The sequence below is a fragment of the Megascapheus bottae genome, chromosome 1, assembly GCF_031878675.1.
Source record: "Megascapheus bottae isolate mThoBot1 chromosome 1, mThoBot2.hap1, whole genome shotgun sequence".
NCBI lineage: Eukaryota > Metazoa > Chordata > Mammalia > Rodentia > Geomyidae > Megascapheus > Megascapheus bottae.
In genome coordinates, this window is record NC_143509.1 from 64,409,390 (window position 1) to 64,426,851 (window position 17,462).

The following is a 17,462-nucleotide window of genomic DNA, read 5'->3' on the forward strand; positions in this document are numbered from 1 at the left end:
TCCTTATACTTCCCTGGCAAAGCACACGATGGTGTAACCACAACGTAAACGCTCATTCACTAAGTTCCATTTCCAGTGTGCTTCCTAACTCAGGCTGAAGATGTGGAGTGAGAGACAGGGGCCTGCTTGTTTGGAATCACATGGGGAGGGGCTGTCTTACACCATGACCAAGAAACTTGATTGTAAACCTCAGTGCAATTTCCACTTCTACCACCCATATTACCCAGGGACAACCCATTCACACAGGCCTGGTCCCTTCAACGTCTCCCAAGCCATGTCTTCTGCCTCTGGAGAGAACCGCCTGCAATGAAAATCCCTCAAGTAATTCTAGATCATAAAACATCTAGTAGAGGACACCAAGGAAGCCTTACACAAACACTGCTCCCAGACAGCCCCGGGTCTGCCGCTCCCTTAGAGGCAAACACTTCAGGAGGGTGGTGTCCCCCCAACACCAGCACTCTTCCTTCAGGTTTGAGCTTCCTTCTGTAAAAATGACAAGTTCTCAATGAGCCATGGAACTCTCTGTCCCTTCCCAAGTGAGGAAAACTCGAATTGCCTCATCTAGGTAACTGCCAAAATGTCAGGTGGTCATTCCCAGGGCTCACCCCTGACTGCGCTTCCTGTACTAGGCATCTTCCTCACATCACATCTGGGTTGTTGTTAGAGATTTGACAAGCTGAAATTACGGACTATACTAGTGTTTCTATGAATTTTACTAACTGCTAGACGAGAGTTGGTTCTGTAGCTGGCATTCTTGAGACATGGACACTACCAATGTCTGCCGCATACACTATCCTTGACATCATTACTATCATTCTTATCTACAACCTACAACAGCAGAGATTAGCCATAGCAGAGCCAACTTTAATTCTAATGAATATCTGACTTTAGTCCAGGGAGAAAGGGCATCACTGCAGAAACCACAGCGTCTGCCGACATCCTCTGGCTTGTGCTTGGGCTCATCCCAATAGAATATGAACCCTATCATTTATTTAAACAATTCCCCTCCGGGGAGAGCAATGACAAGCCTCAATGAAAACATGGCAACTGTCTTAAGGACAGACAGAAATGATGGTGAGACTGAGTGACAGTAGCTGCCAAAGACAGAAATGCAGGAAGTAGTAGTATTTCCTCAACATTTACAAATATATTGCTAAAGCAACATGCACAGAATGACGGAAAAAAGCTACCGGTATTAACCAATATTAAACAACAGGCCAAGGCAAACTTAAGGACTCGTTGGTTATCTTTGGGATTACAGAACAGTACGTATATAACACCAAATATTTCAAGATATTTTCCTCACTGGAACTTCATCATTGTTCTATGGTAGAATGACCCATTCTATAGAAGTATTTAGTCTTTGTTTTAGTTTTGATATGTGGTTAAAGAAGCAACATGGTATTTGGGGAAGAGTAAAGGGAGAACAGTAATTACTGGAAATAATGGTATACCCTGTTGTTCTCTCCTAGCAAGATACATGTATGTAGAGAGGGTGAGTGAGAAAAATGTGCAAGGTAAGGGGGAAGGTGTCAATCAGTTCCTCATAAAAGGAACATGCCAGAATAATAATGCCACAGACTGAGTTTTACAAAACTGACATAATCTGAAATACTTCTAGAAACAATAAAAAAATCAAGCCCTTGATATTAACCAACCTCCCTACCCAGGAAAGAGTAAAGTATTCTCATACAAAATGTCTCTTTCTCTTCCAGCCACCACCGCAAGTATGCTAGCACCTTACCCAGGTGAAACATGGAAAGAAAAGAGGAAAACAAAATCAGGGTCTTACTGGAGTTAGGCACAGGAAAAACAAAAACACATTAAAAAGTAACAAATGTAAGAACTCATTACCTAAACTGACAAATACTATGTATTATACACTGATATTATTTTTATCATTACTATCAACTGTCCTTTGAAAATTAGATGATCGGCATCAATCCATCTAGTTGTCACCTCTCCTTGTGTGAGTAGTAAATGTCCAATGCGTTAGGAGAAATTCCCATCACTGTATAACAGGCATGCATATGCTGAAAACTGATTGTCCTAATGATATGGGCTTCAGTCTTTTCTTCAGTCTTAGGGTTTTCCTAATAATACTTCATGACTCTGGGGACTTGAGTTGCTTTGTGGAAACTTCCCACATCCTTCATTTGACTCTCACATGACCATCCTGCAACCCTTCATATGGTCTGTGAGGCGGCCAGGGAGGCAGCAGTCCCCACGTGACAGATGAACCTGAGACTCGGGAAAGTGACTCCACCAAGGGTCACATGGCTATTAAGAACTGAAAGAGGGACTAGAATCCTAATCCAAAACTCTTTCCCCCTCGTGTATGGACAGGAATTGCTTCTATCACTTTGTGCACTGGCAATCCACATCCTTTTCAACTTCCCGTGGCTGAGCCAATAAAGTGCCTGGAGAAGGAATGGCTCTAATTTTACTGCTTCAGTATAAAAATCTTGGGGACAATACCGAGTCAGAAAAATTAAACTTCTGTCCAGTCTGGTCTCCAAACCTGAGCATGGCCCAATAATGCCTGTAGGAGATGGAGGGGGATGAACACGCGTCCTGCGTGGACACAGAAGTGTACGACAGGAACCGAGGGAAGGGCCATCCCTCGGGGCCACAGAAGGCACTTCAGACAATGTCCTCAGCAGGGTGGGGGAAAGAGTGTGTGCCTAGGGTGGAGAACTGGTGCCAGTTCCGCAGGAAGCCCCTGTTGTACTGGCCTGTGTCCACGATGAGCCCGCAGAGGCGGCGGCGCCCGGTCTTCTGCCGGAGGGCCTGCTGGACTTCCCTCTCTGTCACGTTGTAGCTGATGTTGATCAGCTGGATCAGGAAGATGTAGGCCATGCCGGCCGTGATGACCACACAGTACCACACACAGGTGAAGGACAGAGCCGAGCTGGAAGGGGAGAGAGGCCAGTGAGGGAGGCTGCCATCTGTGTGAAAAAAAATCACTGCACTTTTGTTTTTTTGTTTTTTACTTACTCAGCACTTGGGCATCTGCAACCCTCCAAACCAGAAGATACCTTACTTTATTTTATTATTTTTTATCTGTGTTTGTGATACCTTGGAATCAAACCCTGGGCTTCATGCATTCTAAGTAAGCACTCTACCACTAAGCTATGCTCCCAGCCCCATCTTCCTCTCTTTAGAATGCTGGTAGCCAGCTTAACTTGTAAGAACATATTCTGTTTTATTTTTTAATTACTGTCCTTTTTATATTATGTGATAGTAGAATGGCACATATAGATATGTGTGTGTGTGTGTGTGTGTGTGTGTGTGTGTGTGTGTGTGTGTGTGTATAAGTATACTGTTGAATGAATAAGTAATCCCTAAGTTGTATCTACTGTAGCAGAAAAACAAAGGTGCCAGGAGGTTGCTAAAAATGTCTACTGAGAAGCTGCAGATGGGAAATCAAAAACAAGGCTTAGTTATTCGTCTCCATTCTTTCTTAGTCTAAGGCCGAATGAGCACAAAGGAAAAAACTGCCAACATTCCTCCTAACCCTGAAAGAGCTAGAGCCATAACATTTCAAACTTGGCTTCCTGTAAAGACAAATGGGATCACGGAGGGCAAGAGAATTCCTTTTCGGGCTCCTCATAGTAAGAGGAAGGAGGGGCTGCAGATCAGCACAACTGGTGTACACGGACTATGTTCAAGCTGAAAGGACCCCAGAAATGATTGAATCCAAAGTCCTCGCCATAAAGATGAGGTGACATGAACCACAGCCCATGGAGCACACAGACAGACACCTCTGCTTTCAGGACACTTCTCACCCACAGGGTTGATCAAGAATTTCACCAATTAATGCTCCACATGTGTCTAGAAAGGAAAAGAACCCTGGGGGAGGGAGTACTAAGCTATTTTAACCATGCCCAGAAATACCACCGACTAAGAGGGTATGGAACACTGGTCCCAGACTAATAATGCAAACTTCACACTAAGGTAAAGCGGCAATGGTTCCCAAAATGAACAGTGAGCTGAAAGAAAGGACACAGAGCATGTCAGAGGAGAGGGAAGACAGGACCCCCAGGGCATCTGGGGATGGAGTGAGGGGGCCAGCCTGAAGAATCTCAGTTTCTGTCACTACATGGAAATCTCTATGGAAATGGCTTCCCTCTTGGGGCCAGCATAGCCTAGTTGGTGGAATGCTCACCTAGCATGCATGAAGCCCTGGGTCTGATTTGAGCTGTGGCTCAAATGGCAGCATGCAAAAAGTGTCCAAGGACAGTGCCCGGGCCCTGAGTTCAAGCCCAGAACTGGCAAAAAAAAAATAAAAATAAAAAATAAAAAATGGGACCATTTTCCATTAATAATGCCTAAGGAAGCCTTGACTCCTCTAGATAGCACAGTAATCACTAGTCACAATTTAAGAAAAATTTGGGGATGTTAAACTGAAAAATTATACAGATAATAAGCCATTTGAAAGGGTACTGTTACTTCCTGGTAGGAAAGGATCACGTGAGTCACTTGACTCTAGAAGTCCTTGACTAAGCCTCACTTGTTTGTAAAACACTGATTTAGCACTTGTGTATGGGTGGGGGGGGGGCGTGGGGGGGCGGCTGCTTACAGAGCTACTGGTCCTGGGGCTTGAATTCAGGGGCTGGAAGGTGTCCTGAACACTCGAGGCTATTACTTTACCATTTAAGCCATAGCTCCACATCTAGCTTTTCAGTGGTTAAGTGGAGAAGACTCCCATGTGGCTTCAAGCCTCACTGCTGAGATCCTAGCATTCTAAGTAGCTAGGATTACAGGTGTGAGCGACCAGTGCCCAGCTGGTTCCTCACTAAGAATCAGTTATTCTTGGGCATATCCTGAGAAAAATACCCATAACCACTACACAATTCTGTTGGCATTTGGGGGGGGGAGATTTCCAGCAATTCACATTCCATGTCCTATGTTTTGACTGACAACACCCATTAATTACCACTTTGTCAAGACTCTGGACTATGGGATACACATCTCACCTGTAATTTGCATAAACTCCAGGACAATAGAAGAGAGCTGTGAAGACACTTCTATCTCTACAAATGGTGTCCAAGGTCAGCGTTATCCCATATACCGAAGTGAGCAAGAAGATCAAAAGGGCAAGAATAAATGCTTGATGATTCGATTCTCCAACGCAGCTATTTATCCTCAGAACAGCACAAAGGAAAGAAAACAACCATTTTAAAATTCTTTATATAACTCACAAGGTAAACAAGAAAGCTTTACAACAGGGATGGTGTGAACTTTATTGAAAAGTTCTATTTTAGGGAATTAAAGGCAGGAGGCATGCTTCTCAAAAACTTCTAGAATACATCTCTGCTCTTCTCAAAGTACAGATCACTGGCATTCCGTTTAAGGATACCTGGGGTAAAACAACGTTGCTTAAAAAAAAATCACATTAGACAGCTAGCTAGCTAGCTAGCTAAATAGATATCTAGATAGATAGCTATCTAGATAGATAGAAAATTCATGTATATTTTTTAGTGTTAGGCATTGAGCCCAGGGCCTTACAACTATTAGAAAAGAACTCCATGAGCTCTAATACCAATATACATCCCTAACAACTCTTCTTCTTTGGTGGTGGGGGTGGGGAGAATCTGAGACATAAAACTTGGGAACTAACTCACTCACTGGCTGATACTCAACTAACTGAGCCATGCCTCTGACACCAAAAGGGGGAGTTCTTTCTTTTTTCTGGTTCTGAGAACCCTCTTCCTAAATATTAATGAAGTCTACTACTAAGCCCAGAAAGGAGTTAACATTGTCATCACCATGCCAAACAAACTCAGCGGAGTTATGAAAACTTTTGAAAAGTCATCACATATTGTTACAATATACAAGAATACATGGCAAGTGAATGATAGTAACAAAAAACGATCAGAAAACATGATACACATGTTGTCAGGGAAACAGGGTTCTGTGACATACACATGTACACAGCAGGAGATGTAGCCTGTGTCTCCTGCTCACTCTGCACTCCAGGCTCTGATGGTTGGGAAGTTTGGTAGGCCCTGTGCAAACCAAGGAGGTTTGGAAATGGACCAAATCTCATGCACATGCACACACGTGCCAATAAAGTAAGTGGTAAAGACAAAGAACTAAAATATCTGAAAATGAAAACATCTGTTCATCTGTAAAGACAGTCTCAGAAAGAGCCAGTACCCAGCCTGATACCCTGGCTGGCCTTCCCTGCATCCTCATGCTGCCATGTTCCCTTACGGGGACACAGGGCCTACGGTAGAGTTCATTAATCACCAATTGTCTGAAGAGCAATGAAGCTACAAATATGCTACTTACAAGCAATCACAGCGGACTAATGACACTCCCTGTATTCAGGGACTCAGTAAAAGTGAGTAACGTCTCTAGACATTGCTCCTTGTACCTTATGGGTTGAAGGTGTCTTCATTTATCTTTGGCCAGCTGGAACGCACAAAAGAAACCCATCTCTCTACTAACAACCAAGTAATGAGCTATCCGGAAGAAGCTCAATTCCATCAGACTGAGTGGAAAACACTTACAGTATCAATAATGATTCATGAAATATACCTATCATGACAAATTAGGTTTGGAATTTGTTGTAGTAATTATTGTGCTGTCTTAGGGCTTGACCTAAGGACTTGATTGCTATCCCTGAGATTTTTTTTGCTCAAGGCTAGCACTCTAACCCTTGAAAAACAGCTCCACTTCTGGCTTTTTGGTGGTTAACTGGAGCTAAGAATCTCGGGGACTTTCCTGGGCTAGCTTCAAATTCATAATCCACAGATCTCGGCCTCCTAAGTGGCTAGGATTATGGTTGTGAACTACCAGCATCCAGCTGGTTTTTTTCTTTGATGTTGTTTGTTTTTTAAGGATTATGGTTGTGAACTACCAGCATCCAGCTGGTTTTTTTCTTTGATGTTGTTTGTTTTTAATCAGTCAACTCTATAAGGAAACTATAAATAAATACAATGCATTTTGATCAGTGTCACTTCTTCCATTTTCCTTCCTCATCTCTCTAAAGGTATAGTCCAGGCTAGTCTTTAACTCATGATTCTTCTGTCTCATCCTCCTCCTTGCCATCACAAATTAAACTCATACATTGACATGTTGAATTGAAATCCATTTGCACAACTTCTTAAAGACAAGTTTTTAAGAAAGGACACAGAAATAGTGGGACAGAGGGTGAACTAATTCAGCAGAATTCTCACTAACAGTGTGTTGGAAATGAACCATACAATTAAGGAAAACATCTAGGAGAAAATAAGGGAGGGGGTAACACACTTAAAAGGAAATATACTCAATACCTGATTTCTTTAACTGTAACCCCTCTGTATATCACCTTTACAGTAACTTTTTTTTGAAAATTAAAGGAAAAGACAGAATGGCCCAAAAGAAAACAGAAAAAAAATAAACAGAAGAGAAATAACAACAAACCTCCACCCAAGCATTTCTGCTTTTCTCCTTCAGGAAATGACTGAAGTAAACTTGTGAAATTCAAAAACCTCATGACTAAGTGGGAATATCCTAACAGCCTCCAAATACCCACAAGGTGTAAAGCTGAGGAGGAGAGAAATATCAGGATAGCACCATAGAAGATCAAATACAGCTACAGAGCTGAATGTGAATTTACACTTTCCAAGGCCTCTACATTTTTCCAACATACCAGACACAATGATGATCCATTCTCCTCACACAGATGCCACAGATGCGGCAATGCCAGGCCCTGGCAGGTCTCACCAGCTGGCACTTGGCACACCAGTCCTCCTTCACCTTGGTGGGGCTTCCAGCCACCACGCGCGAGGAGCCCTTGAGCTCATCCTTCAGTGTGCGATTGTTGAGACCACTGGACGCTTCTGCTCCGGGGAACCCTTTGGTCTTCTCCTGCCCTTTTTTGTTCAGGCATTCAGTTTGGCTACTGCTTAGGGATTTGTCATTGCTTGCTGGATTGTTGAGGTAGCCTGGATTCTTCTTGGCTCTGTACAAGGCTAAGAGTATCAGGAATAGCCCGCAGGTAAGAACAGCTAGCTGAATAGACCCTACGTGTCCTTTGGGGACCACCTCCCTCAGAAACACATAGTACATGTAGCCCAGCGAGAACAGTCCAAGGCTCAGGAAAAACAGAGTCTGTTCTTTCCTTCTGTGAGTGAGGTAGTAATACCATAGTGCTAGCACAGGCAGGGAGGTCAACACCACTACTCCCAGCAGGAAATGCCAGGAAGCCACGTGAAGGAAGACAGGCAGAAGAACAAGTGGAGGAATGATGCTAATGTTGACTTTTTTGGCTCCTCTAAGCCAAGGAATTCGGAGACGATCGGAAATTGTATCCATGATCCTTTCACAAGTCTCCGGCTGCACTGATTTACAAGTAAACCATCTATTCAGAAGAACACAAAGAAAAGTTACTTCATAAAAAGTTGTTGAATTAAAACCTATAGGAGGGGCTAGGAATTTGGCCTAATAATAGAGTGCTTGCCCTACATGCATGAAGACCTGGGTTCAATTACTTGGTACCACACACATAGAAAAAAAGCCGGAAATGGTTCTGTGGTTCAAGTGGTAGAGCTCTAGCCTTGAGAAAGCCCAAGGACAGTGCTCAGGCCCTAAGTTCAAGCCAGGACTGGCAAAAAACAAAACAAAACAAAACCCTACAGGACTGAACACCAAACATCAGGACAAATAAAAAAAAGGAACCACACACCAACAGTCAAAATTGGTCCTTAAACAAAAGCATAGGCATGTAATAAGTGTACAGACATACTCCATACAAATAATGTCTAGATCTGAATGGGTGCATGACCCAAATAATAATTTAAAAAAATCCCAATCTAGTCATGTGACAACATGGAAATTCAGAACATTCTAGATAAATAAATGACATAAAAAAAAATCAATGAACTTTTTTTTCCCCTTTCTTTTATGTGCAAGTATTGGGACTTGAATTTAGGGCCTAGGTTCCGTGCCTGTGCTCAAGGTTAGTGCTCCATTTGAGACAAAAGCTCCACTTCTGGCTTTTGCATGGCTAACTGGAGGTAAGAGACTCACAGACTTTCCTGCCTGGGCTGACTTCAAACCACCATCCTCAGATCTCAGACTCTTAAGTAACTAGGATTACAGGAAACAGCCACTGGTGCCCAGCTCAATTAACTCTCATGATCAAGAAGAGTCACTGGGAATTTAGTGGAAAAGTGATATCTGAGTTTTACCATGGTGGTTAGTTGGCATTTATTTACATGAGAGGAAAGGAAGGGAAATAGGGAAATTGAATAAACCAGTCTAACAAGGACATGAGCCTGCATAAGAAAGAGACCAGCCAGGCACCAATGGCTCACTCCTGTAATCCTACTCAGGAGACTGAGCTCTAAGAATCATGGTTCAAAGTTAAAGCCAGTCTGTGAGATTCCTATCTCTACTAAACTACCAAAGAAAAGGCCAGAAATAGAGGTGTGGCTCAAGTGATAGAACACTAGCCTGGAGCACAAAATCTCAGGGACACTGCCCAGGCCCAAAGTACAATTTCCTTGACTGGCAAAAAAGAAAGAATGGAGATCAAATTGGAATGAGTCCAATAACAGCCTATGGTAAACAGATGTCTGCTGACTTTTGCAAATTTAGATTATGTTATGGACTGAATGCTTGTTTCCTCCAAAGCTTCTGTGGAAATCAAAGCCCCAACACATCAATATGAAGAATGAGGCTGTCAGGCATGGTGGTACACCCCGGTAATCCTAGCTACTTTATAGGACAAAGCAAATGGATTCCTTGAGTCCAGAACTCAAAACCAACCATCGCAACACAGTGAGACCCTATGAAAAAGAGGAGACAGGCATATGGAACCTTTAAGAAGCCATTAAAATCATGCCTGAGAGCAGAATGAATGGGATCAGTACCCTCATGAGTTCACTCTTCCCACCATGGGAGAATGCAGTGAGAAAATACCAGCTGTGAAGCACACAGCTCAGTTGTGTTCTTAGTGTTTTGTAGACAGTGGAATTCAACAGGAATATGACTACATATTTGATGGAAGAAATCTCTAAGCAAAGTGTCCGCCCTACCAAATGACTTCTCTTGAATGCTTTTAGTAAAATGTGAGGAGAGAAATGGCTTTAAAGACAGAATATAGAGCCAGGTATCAGTTACTCATGCCTATCATCTTAGCTACTCGGGAGGATGAGAGTTGAGGATGGTAGTTTGAAGCCAGCCTAGGGCAGGAATGTCTGTGAGACGCTTATCTCCAATTAGACACCAAAAAGCCAGAAGCAGAGCTGTGGCTCAAGTGGTATAGATCCAGCCTTATGCACAAAAGCACTCAGGCCCTGAGTTCAAACTACACAACTATCATATACACACACTCACACAAAGGAAATTTCGGAAGCAGAACTGTAATATTTGGAACATTCTTGGCCTGTCTAAAATAACAGAAGAAATCAGGTTTGGGAGAGACTATCCAGGCATGAAAGAGATCAGTAAGGATACAGGCCCTATGCTATTCATTTAGACAATGGAGTCTTCAGACATTAGGGATCCGTTCCCATCACAAGCCCAACATCAGGGCCTTGATGGCAAATGATATGATAGAAAAGGCCTACTTACACCTATGAGATTTCAAGATTCTCCCCAGTGCCACCTCAAGTCTCTGCTCTATGTTCTGGGTCAACCTTTAGAAGGTAGCCCTGAGGGTGGCTCAGGTGCAATGAAGGCTGCAGGGGCCTATAGCTACTCCTCCAAAGGAAATGAGTGGTAAGCTTTGATAGCATCCCCACAGTGGGCATGTAGCAGGCAAAACTTGGGGGTCAGAGCTGCCTCTATCTAAATCTCAAAGGATGGCACAAAGCTGAGGTGAAGAACTTCCAGAGGCAAAGCCCTCACGACAGCATTACCTGGTGGAGCCATAGGATGGGCACAAGGTAGAGAAATCCCACCTGACTGTGTAGTACAGCCAAAGGGACACGAGGACTCCAAATGGTAGAGCCACCAGCATGCAGACGGAGCCAGGGGGTCCAGTGGGTCCAGCCAAGCGGGGTGGGAATGCTCAAAGCTTTTAGGGGCCCAACCATTTGTGTCTGGAAGGTCAGTCAAATATTATCCTCCAGCCTCAAAACTTCCTGTCATTTGCCCGGGCTGGGAGCAATCACACATTTCTCCTTTCCTATGTCTCACTTTTGGAATGAAACATCAATTCTATGCATAGCCCACCATTGTATTTCAGAAGCAGTGCAACTTGTTATTCAGATTCACAGCTGGGAGACAACTTGCCTCCTAAGTACTTGCCTCAAGTATCTCATAAGTGGTACTTGTGTCTTATCTATATCTGATTTTAAGTTCACACAAGAAACTTAAAATTTTTGTGCTCATGCTGGAACAAGTAAAGACAATGTAAGGATGGTAGGATGGAATAAATATATTGTGTAACATAAGGAAATGAATGGGGAGGGGAGGTAGGGGTAGAATATTATAGCCTGAAAATTTGTGTCCCACCAAGATAAGATGTTGAAATCTAATCCTCAATGCAATCGCAAAAGAAGGGAGTTTAAGACCTGATTTTGCTACTAGTATCCTCATAAAAGAAGCCCAAAGGAGATCATCCATCCCTTCCCCTGTCGGGGATACAGAGCTAGAAGGTACTAGCTTTGAGGAAAAGGCCCTTTGATCATGAATTTATTTACTTCCCAAATTGTAAGCAATACATTTCTATATTTATGAATCCCCATTCTAAGACATTTTGTTATAGAATCCTGATTGGATTAAGTCAGACTAGAAAGGAAAAGCATAAGAAAAATAACTCTGGTTTTGGATAATTTCTTTTTTTTTTTTTTTTTTTTTGCCAGTCCTGGGCTTGGGCTCAGGGCCTGAGCCCTGTCCCTGGATTTTCTCAAGGCTAGGGCTCTACCACTTGAGCCACAGCACCACTTCTGGCTTTTTGCTACGTATGTGGTACCGAGGAATAGAACCCGGGTCTTCATGCATGCTAGGCAAGCACTCTACCACTAGGCCAAACTCCCAGCCCCTGGATAATTTCTTAAAGTAGGACTAGAACTTAGAAGTGAGTGGAAGATGATCATACCCAGCGGTGAGGCAGTTAAATAATGGAAGCCTAACTCCAGAGGGACAGGTATAGAGAAAGCCCATAGAACTCAGGCCTTAAGGGCTAAGAGGAAGAGGGGAGCAGAGAGTTAGTGGAAAAGCCTCAGTCATGATACAGCCAGCATCTTATCTTCCTTCCACTCATTAGCACAAAGTGCTCCATTTTTCACAGTATGGATTTTAGACCAGGTCTAAAGACCTGTATTTACAGCTGCCCATTTTGTTTTGTTTTGTTTTTAAAAAAAGACTATAGATACTGTCACTAAAGAATTACAAAGGAGTCACAACCTTTACAAGTCAAGGCTACAAGCTAGGCTCCATGGCTCACGCCTGTAATCCAGGCTACTCAAGAGGTTGAGATCTGAGGATTGCAGTTCAAAGCCTGCCCTGGCACTAAAAATCCGTAAGACTCTCATTTCCAATTAACCACTCGAAAACTGTAAGTGGTGCTGTGGCTCCAGGGGTAGGGCAGTAGCCTCAAGCTGAAGAGCTCAGGGACAGCAGCAAGGCCCAGAGTTCAAGCCCCTCCACCGACAAAAAAAAAAAAAAAGGTCAAAACTACAGTGGACAGTGGCCCCCAAGGAATGTTTTCCTGGTTTAATGCACTGGCTTCAATCAATGATCTGCAATTGCTGTAATGACTTTGAAAGAGAGAAAGGGAAAAAATGATTGTTAGGAGAGAAGCAGGTTCCCTATATCTCTATTCTTCCCACATTTGCTTTCTATAGGACAACAATTTTTCTAGTATATAATTAGAAAATAGCTAAAAACAGCTACTGCTGCTTGATGAAAAAAATGTTTTCATTGATGTTAAAAATTTTTCTTTCTGGGTAGAAATTTCCATCAAGGAGATGGTGAAAGTAAAGACCAAACATGACATGATAGACTACAACCTTGCTTCTGCTCACGCTGAAAACAGTTAATGAAGAGCAGAGGCATGCTTCTGTCTGGATGTCCTCATCAGAAACAAGGGGTGAACCAATAGAAGGAAAGTCATTCTTTACCCACCACCTCCCACACCAGGGCTCACTGTCAACCAGGCCCAAGCATTAAGACTCTCATGAGAAGGCACTGAGAAAACAGGAACTTTCTGGAACTAGTAAGTTCATTTTAAATGCACAGATTCTCATTGCTGCTATTAAAAAAAAATCTGTTTGACTCACCTATGATCCCTTTATCTGTTTTCGTCATTCCTTTCTTTCAGTACAAGATGATAGTATTCAAGTAATCTGAGCTAGACAGACAATTGTGCACTGCTGCGTAATTCTTTATAAAATCCTCACACTTGATATTAAACACACACACACACTCAATTTTAGATCCTTGGACATGGAACCCAAGAGCAAATGCTCTGATTCTGATGCGTTCTGAATAGCTAAGATGAAAGTATTACACGGTGGCTGTCAAAAGGACCAAAGGGGGTTGGCATGGCCAAATGCACACCGGGTTCTTACCTATCACACCCTTCATCAAGATCTTGGCAATCACACAAACAAGCAGCCATGTGGTTCTTTTCCCCATTTCGATCTATGTACTCGCAGCAGCACAGAGGCTCCAGTTCCGGCTCTTCAGTTTTCTTTTTCTTCACGGGCTTCATACCTGCCCTTCTGTGGGTCCTGCTTGGCAGCCGGTCACCATGAGGCGCGAGGCTGGGGGGGGGGGGAAACCCTCAAGTCGGCACAGGTGGAGAGAACCAGCTCACATCTTGTCAACACACCGCGCTTCCATGGAACGCCAACGCCTTAGCTATCAAGAAATGAGAAGACAGGGGGGAGGGGACAAGGGGGTCCCGTTTACAGCAGGCTATTTCATGGCCAGATTTGAGGAGGGTGGGGGGCCCTCTGGAGCCCCCGGGCTGCTGGTCTTCACCACGCCTTCCCATCCGGGGCGGATGCCGTCTGGGCACCAGCCGTTCCCATGGAGACAGCCGCACGCGGTCCAGGACGTTTACCGGCGGGAGCCGGGCAGAGAAGGGCCGAGCGGTGCCCGCCCCGAGGCCAGGCGCGGGGAGAGGGGAAGCGTGGGCTCCCCTGGCACCGCGCCGGAAGACACGCCCACCTGGCCCGGGGAAGTGGACGGGGTAGGGGATGCCTGCAGCCCTCCACCCCCACCCCCACCCGCCCCGAGGTCGCCGTCCAGCGGCTGCTACAGCTCCTCCGCGTGGGGCGCGCCCGTCCCGCCCCCGCCAATCCCGAGGATGTGGGCGGGCCTCGCGCGCCACCGCACCCCGAGAATGACCTTGGAAGTTACCTGCCCTCCCGACGGAGGCGCGGCCGTAGAGTCGGGAAGGACGGGCTTCTCCCGCGGCGCACACACGTCCCCCGCTCGCCGCCGCCGCAGCGCCTCGGGGACCCCACTTCCCCGCCGCCTTCCCTCGATCGGCGTGGCCACGCCCGCACCGCGGACGCCCACCTGTGACCACCGCGGGCCTCCCGGTGCGCTCCCCGCCGCCGCCCCGCCCCGGGCCCGCCGGGCTCGGCGTGGCAGGTCCGCGCGCGCTTCCGGGTGCCCCGCCCCCGGCGCCGGGGATCCCCGCCCGCCCCGCACGTGCGCCGCCCTCCCCGGGCTGAGCCCGCCGGCCAGGCCCCGCCCTCCCTCCGGTTCGCCCGCCGCACCTCCGCCCCCAGCGTCTCCAGCGCCCCGGCCTGTGGCCGGCCAGTGGCGCGTCGGCGGGGCAGCCGCAGACGCCTTCAGGGTACCGAGGTGGAGATACAGCGAGCTCGGAGATTCCCAACTAATGGAGGCCGCCAGCCTTGTCCAGACACCCGCAACAGGCTGGGGGGTGGGGGGGTCTGCCCCGCAGTGTGTCACCTGGTCACCTCCCCCCAAATGCGCTGACCTTCCCTTGGCCTCGCTGCACCCTCATCTGTGGATTTACCCAACTTACTCATTCGCATAAATTCTGTGAATTCTACACTGGGCCTCTCCATATGCGGAAATGAAATTGTCCTGAAGAGTCTTCTTTGGATTTTATTTTTTTGCAGAAATTGTTCAAGAACGTAGACCCAAGTATACATTTTCACCGCCTTAGGCATTTTACGTTTGTTTGTTTGTTTTTTTTAACTTGTTATAAAGGTAATGTGCAGGGGAATTCGTTTTTTAAGCAGAAGAAAAAAAAATTATAACTCAGGCATTTGGGGTTTTATTGACATCATATACATAACAGGTTAATTGCAGAATGCAATTAACAAAGTATTTGAGATGTGACAGAAAATACAGATTTTTTAGAGTAACCACAAAATAGCCACTGATTAACCGAATTTCAAGTTTATAATTCAGTCACTCTTGCTCACAACCTTTTGTTTATAAAATTGCCAGTGCCCCTCCTCTCCAAACTTCAGGGGGATAAAGTAGTATGCTTAGTGGAGAATTTCCCCAGAGAATTGCATTTTCCTTCTGACAAAGTCAATATTTCATTCCAAAGAGATATCTCAAAAATGACTTAAGTGATGTCAGAGACTTGGTAATTGGGGAAAAGGGAAACTTTAAAGCTAATGGTCAAAACTATCTACACAATGTATGTGTGTATTTCAGAGAGAACCTGAAGAGGACAAAACAATAAACACAACTTGTCCTCAAAAAAAAAAAGTCTAACTTCAGAAAGTCTTGATTTCAAGTCAGCTCACAAAGTCCTGATTTTCACAAAAATACAAAAACCTTTTTATAAAAGAGCCCACTAGCTGGGTGCTGGCCAGCTACTAGCTACTCAGGAGTCTGAGATCTAAGATCATGGTTTCAAAGTTAACCTACACAGGAAAGTCTGTGACAGTCTTCTCACCAATTAACAACCAGAATGCCAGGAGTGGAGCTGTGGCTCAAGTTGTAGAGTGCCAGCCTTTAACAGAAAAAACTAAGGGACAACGCCTAGACACAGAGTTCGAGCCCCAGTGCTAGCACACAACAATTTTTTAAAGTGTGAGCCTGTCTCACAAATTCAGTCAGTAAACTTATATTGGGACATGCATTTACCAAAAGTATTTAAGAGCTAAACTTTTAGGGGCCCAGAGCCTGGCCTAGTAGTAGAGTGCTTGCCTAGCATGCACAAAGCCCTGGGTTGGATTCCTCAGTACCAAATACAGAAAATGCTACAAGTGGCAGTATGGCCCAAGTGATAGAGCACTAGCCTTCAGAAAGACCAAAGACAGTGCTCAGGCCCTGAGTTCACGCCCCAGCACTGGAAAAAAATATCAAAACAAAAACCGCAAACAACTTTATAAGGGTTGGGAGTGTGGCCTAGTGGTAGAGTGCCTGCCTAGTATGCAATAAACCCTAGGTTTGATTCCTCTTACCACATACACAGAAAAGGCCAGAAGTGGTGCTTGGCTCAAGTGGTGGAGCTCTACTAGAAAAAGCCCAAGATAGTGCCCAGGCCCTAAATTCAAGCCCCAGAGCTGGAAAAAAAAAAAAAGTGTCTGACTTACAACTTACTAAAAACAAACAATATACATACATACATATATATAAGCATGAAATACTTATAAGTGGGAAATTAATACATGATGACTAAAAATAATACACAAATTATTTTCACCTAAATGAATCCCTTCCATTATGAAAGACTGCTAAGCTGAATTCAAGCTTAGTTCACAGACGTATTTGATATGTCACTAAATGCTCAGATTTTAACATACTCTGGTTTTATAACTTCAGTAGATGTTTCTTCATTTTGAGTACCAGTGTCCTATACACTGTTTTTCCTAAATTGTCTTTTTTTTTGTATATGAAAAAGATCTCACTTCTCTCATAAAGCTACAATATGGCTGAGAACCTTTCTGATAACCATTATTGACATATAGATTCAAAGGGCTAACTATTGAGTTTGCATGCTAAATAAATAACACATCACAATATTTACAAGCTATAAACTTAGTCCTGTTGTTAAAATGAGGAATGATTAAGAGATTTCGTATATCTACTGTAACATAGTCTATGGAAAACATGTTCATTCAGCTCTGACAGATAAATTTAAAACATCAAAATTCAAGCTTCGCCATAGAAAAGAAGCTGTACTACTCAATTCAGAGAGAATCTCCTTTTCTTTTTGTCTCACAGATTTTCAACCCCAGAATGAATTTCATGGTTCACTGGAGAAATTCACAGTTTAAAAATATCCATAGGAAGTAGATTCAGGAAGCTATCAATGAATAATTATCAAGTAAATGTTATTTAAAAGAATTTTTAAATTAGAAATTCCAAGAAGAAAAAGTGGAAATATTCCTATGACGATTAAAATCCTTCATCCTCTTTTAGTTCCCGGTATTCTAATGTTTCAGTCCTAAGATCACTAGCTTTCAACAGCCATGTGAGTCTTGTTCTTATTGAGGAGATCGAAGGTTTTCTGAAGCATAATAAGAGAACTCTTTAGCTGCAAAGAAAATTAAATTTCAAAATCAGATTTTTAC

At 44.2% G+C, this 17,462-nt stretch overlaps 2 protein-coding genes across 6 annotated transcripts in view; both read right to left on the reverse strand.

Moving 5' to 3' along the window:
• Positions 1 to 966: 966 nt before the first annotated feature.
• Positions 967 to 14,514, reverse strand: Zdhhc23 (zDHHC palmitoyltransferase 23). 2 transcript variants are annotated; one of them, XM_090346163.1, is made up of 5 exons: positions 14,311 to 14,514; positions 13,515 to 13,806; positions 7,643 to 8,353; positions 4,980 to 5,138; positions 967 to 2,911 (listed from the first exon to the last, which is right to left on the reverse strand). In XM_090346163.1, the coding sequence occupies exons 2-5, from the start codon at positions 13,655 to 13,657 to the stop codon at positions 2,644 to 2,646; spliced, it is 1,281 nt and encodes a 426-aa protein (XP_090202289.1). In that variant the 5' UTR covers positions 13,658 to 13,806; positions 14,311 to 14,514; the 3' UTR covers positions 967 to 2,643. The 2 variants fall into 2 exon arrangements, with proteins under 2 accessions (XP_090202289.1, XP_090202281.1); XM_090346155.1 differs by having other exon boundaries at positions 4,980 to 5,147.
• Positions 14,515 to 15,186: 672 nt separating this feature from the next.
• Positions 15,187 to 17,462, reverse strand: part of Gramd1c (GRAM domain containing 1C) — a 69,893-nt gene continuing 67,617 nt past the window's right edge. For all 4 annotated transcript variants that reach the window (XM_090346195.1, XM_090346174.1, XM_090346184.1 and 1 more), the window contains one exon: positions 15,187 to 17,425. In XM_090346195.1, the coding sequence (XP_090202321.1) occupies positions 17,345 to 17,425 (81 nt within the window). In that variant the 3' untranslated portion in view covers positions 15,187 to 17,344. The remainder of the gene's footprint in view (positions 17,426 to 17,462) is intronic.

Excerpts from the sequence above, each read along its gene's own strand:
- Zdhhc23 (XM_090346155.1), bottom strand. The coding sequence starts at position 13,657 with ATGAAGCCCGTGAAGAAAAAGAAAACTGAAGAGCCGGAACTGGAGCCT. Across the intron at positions 8,354-13,514 it reads CTTGATGAAGGGTGTGATAG|ATGGTTTACTTGTAAATCAG; the intron begins GTAAGAACCCGG and ends TCTTCTGAATAG. Across the intron at positions 5,148-7,642 it reads ATGGATCATCATTGTGTCTG|GATAAATAGCTGCGTTGGAG; the intron begins GTATGTTGGAAA and ends TGCTGTTCTGAG.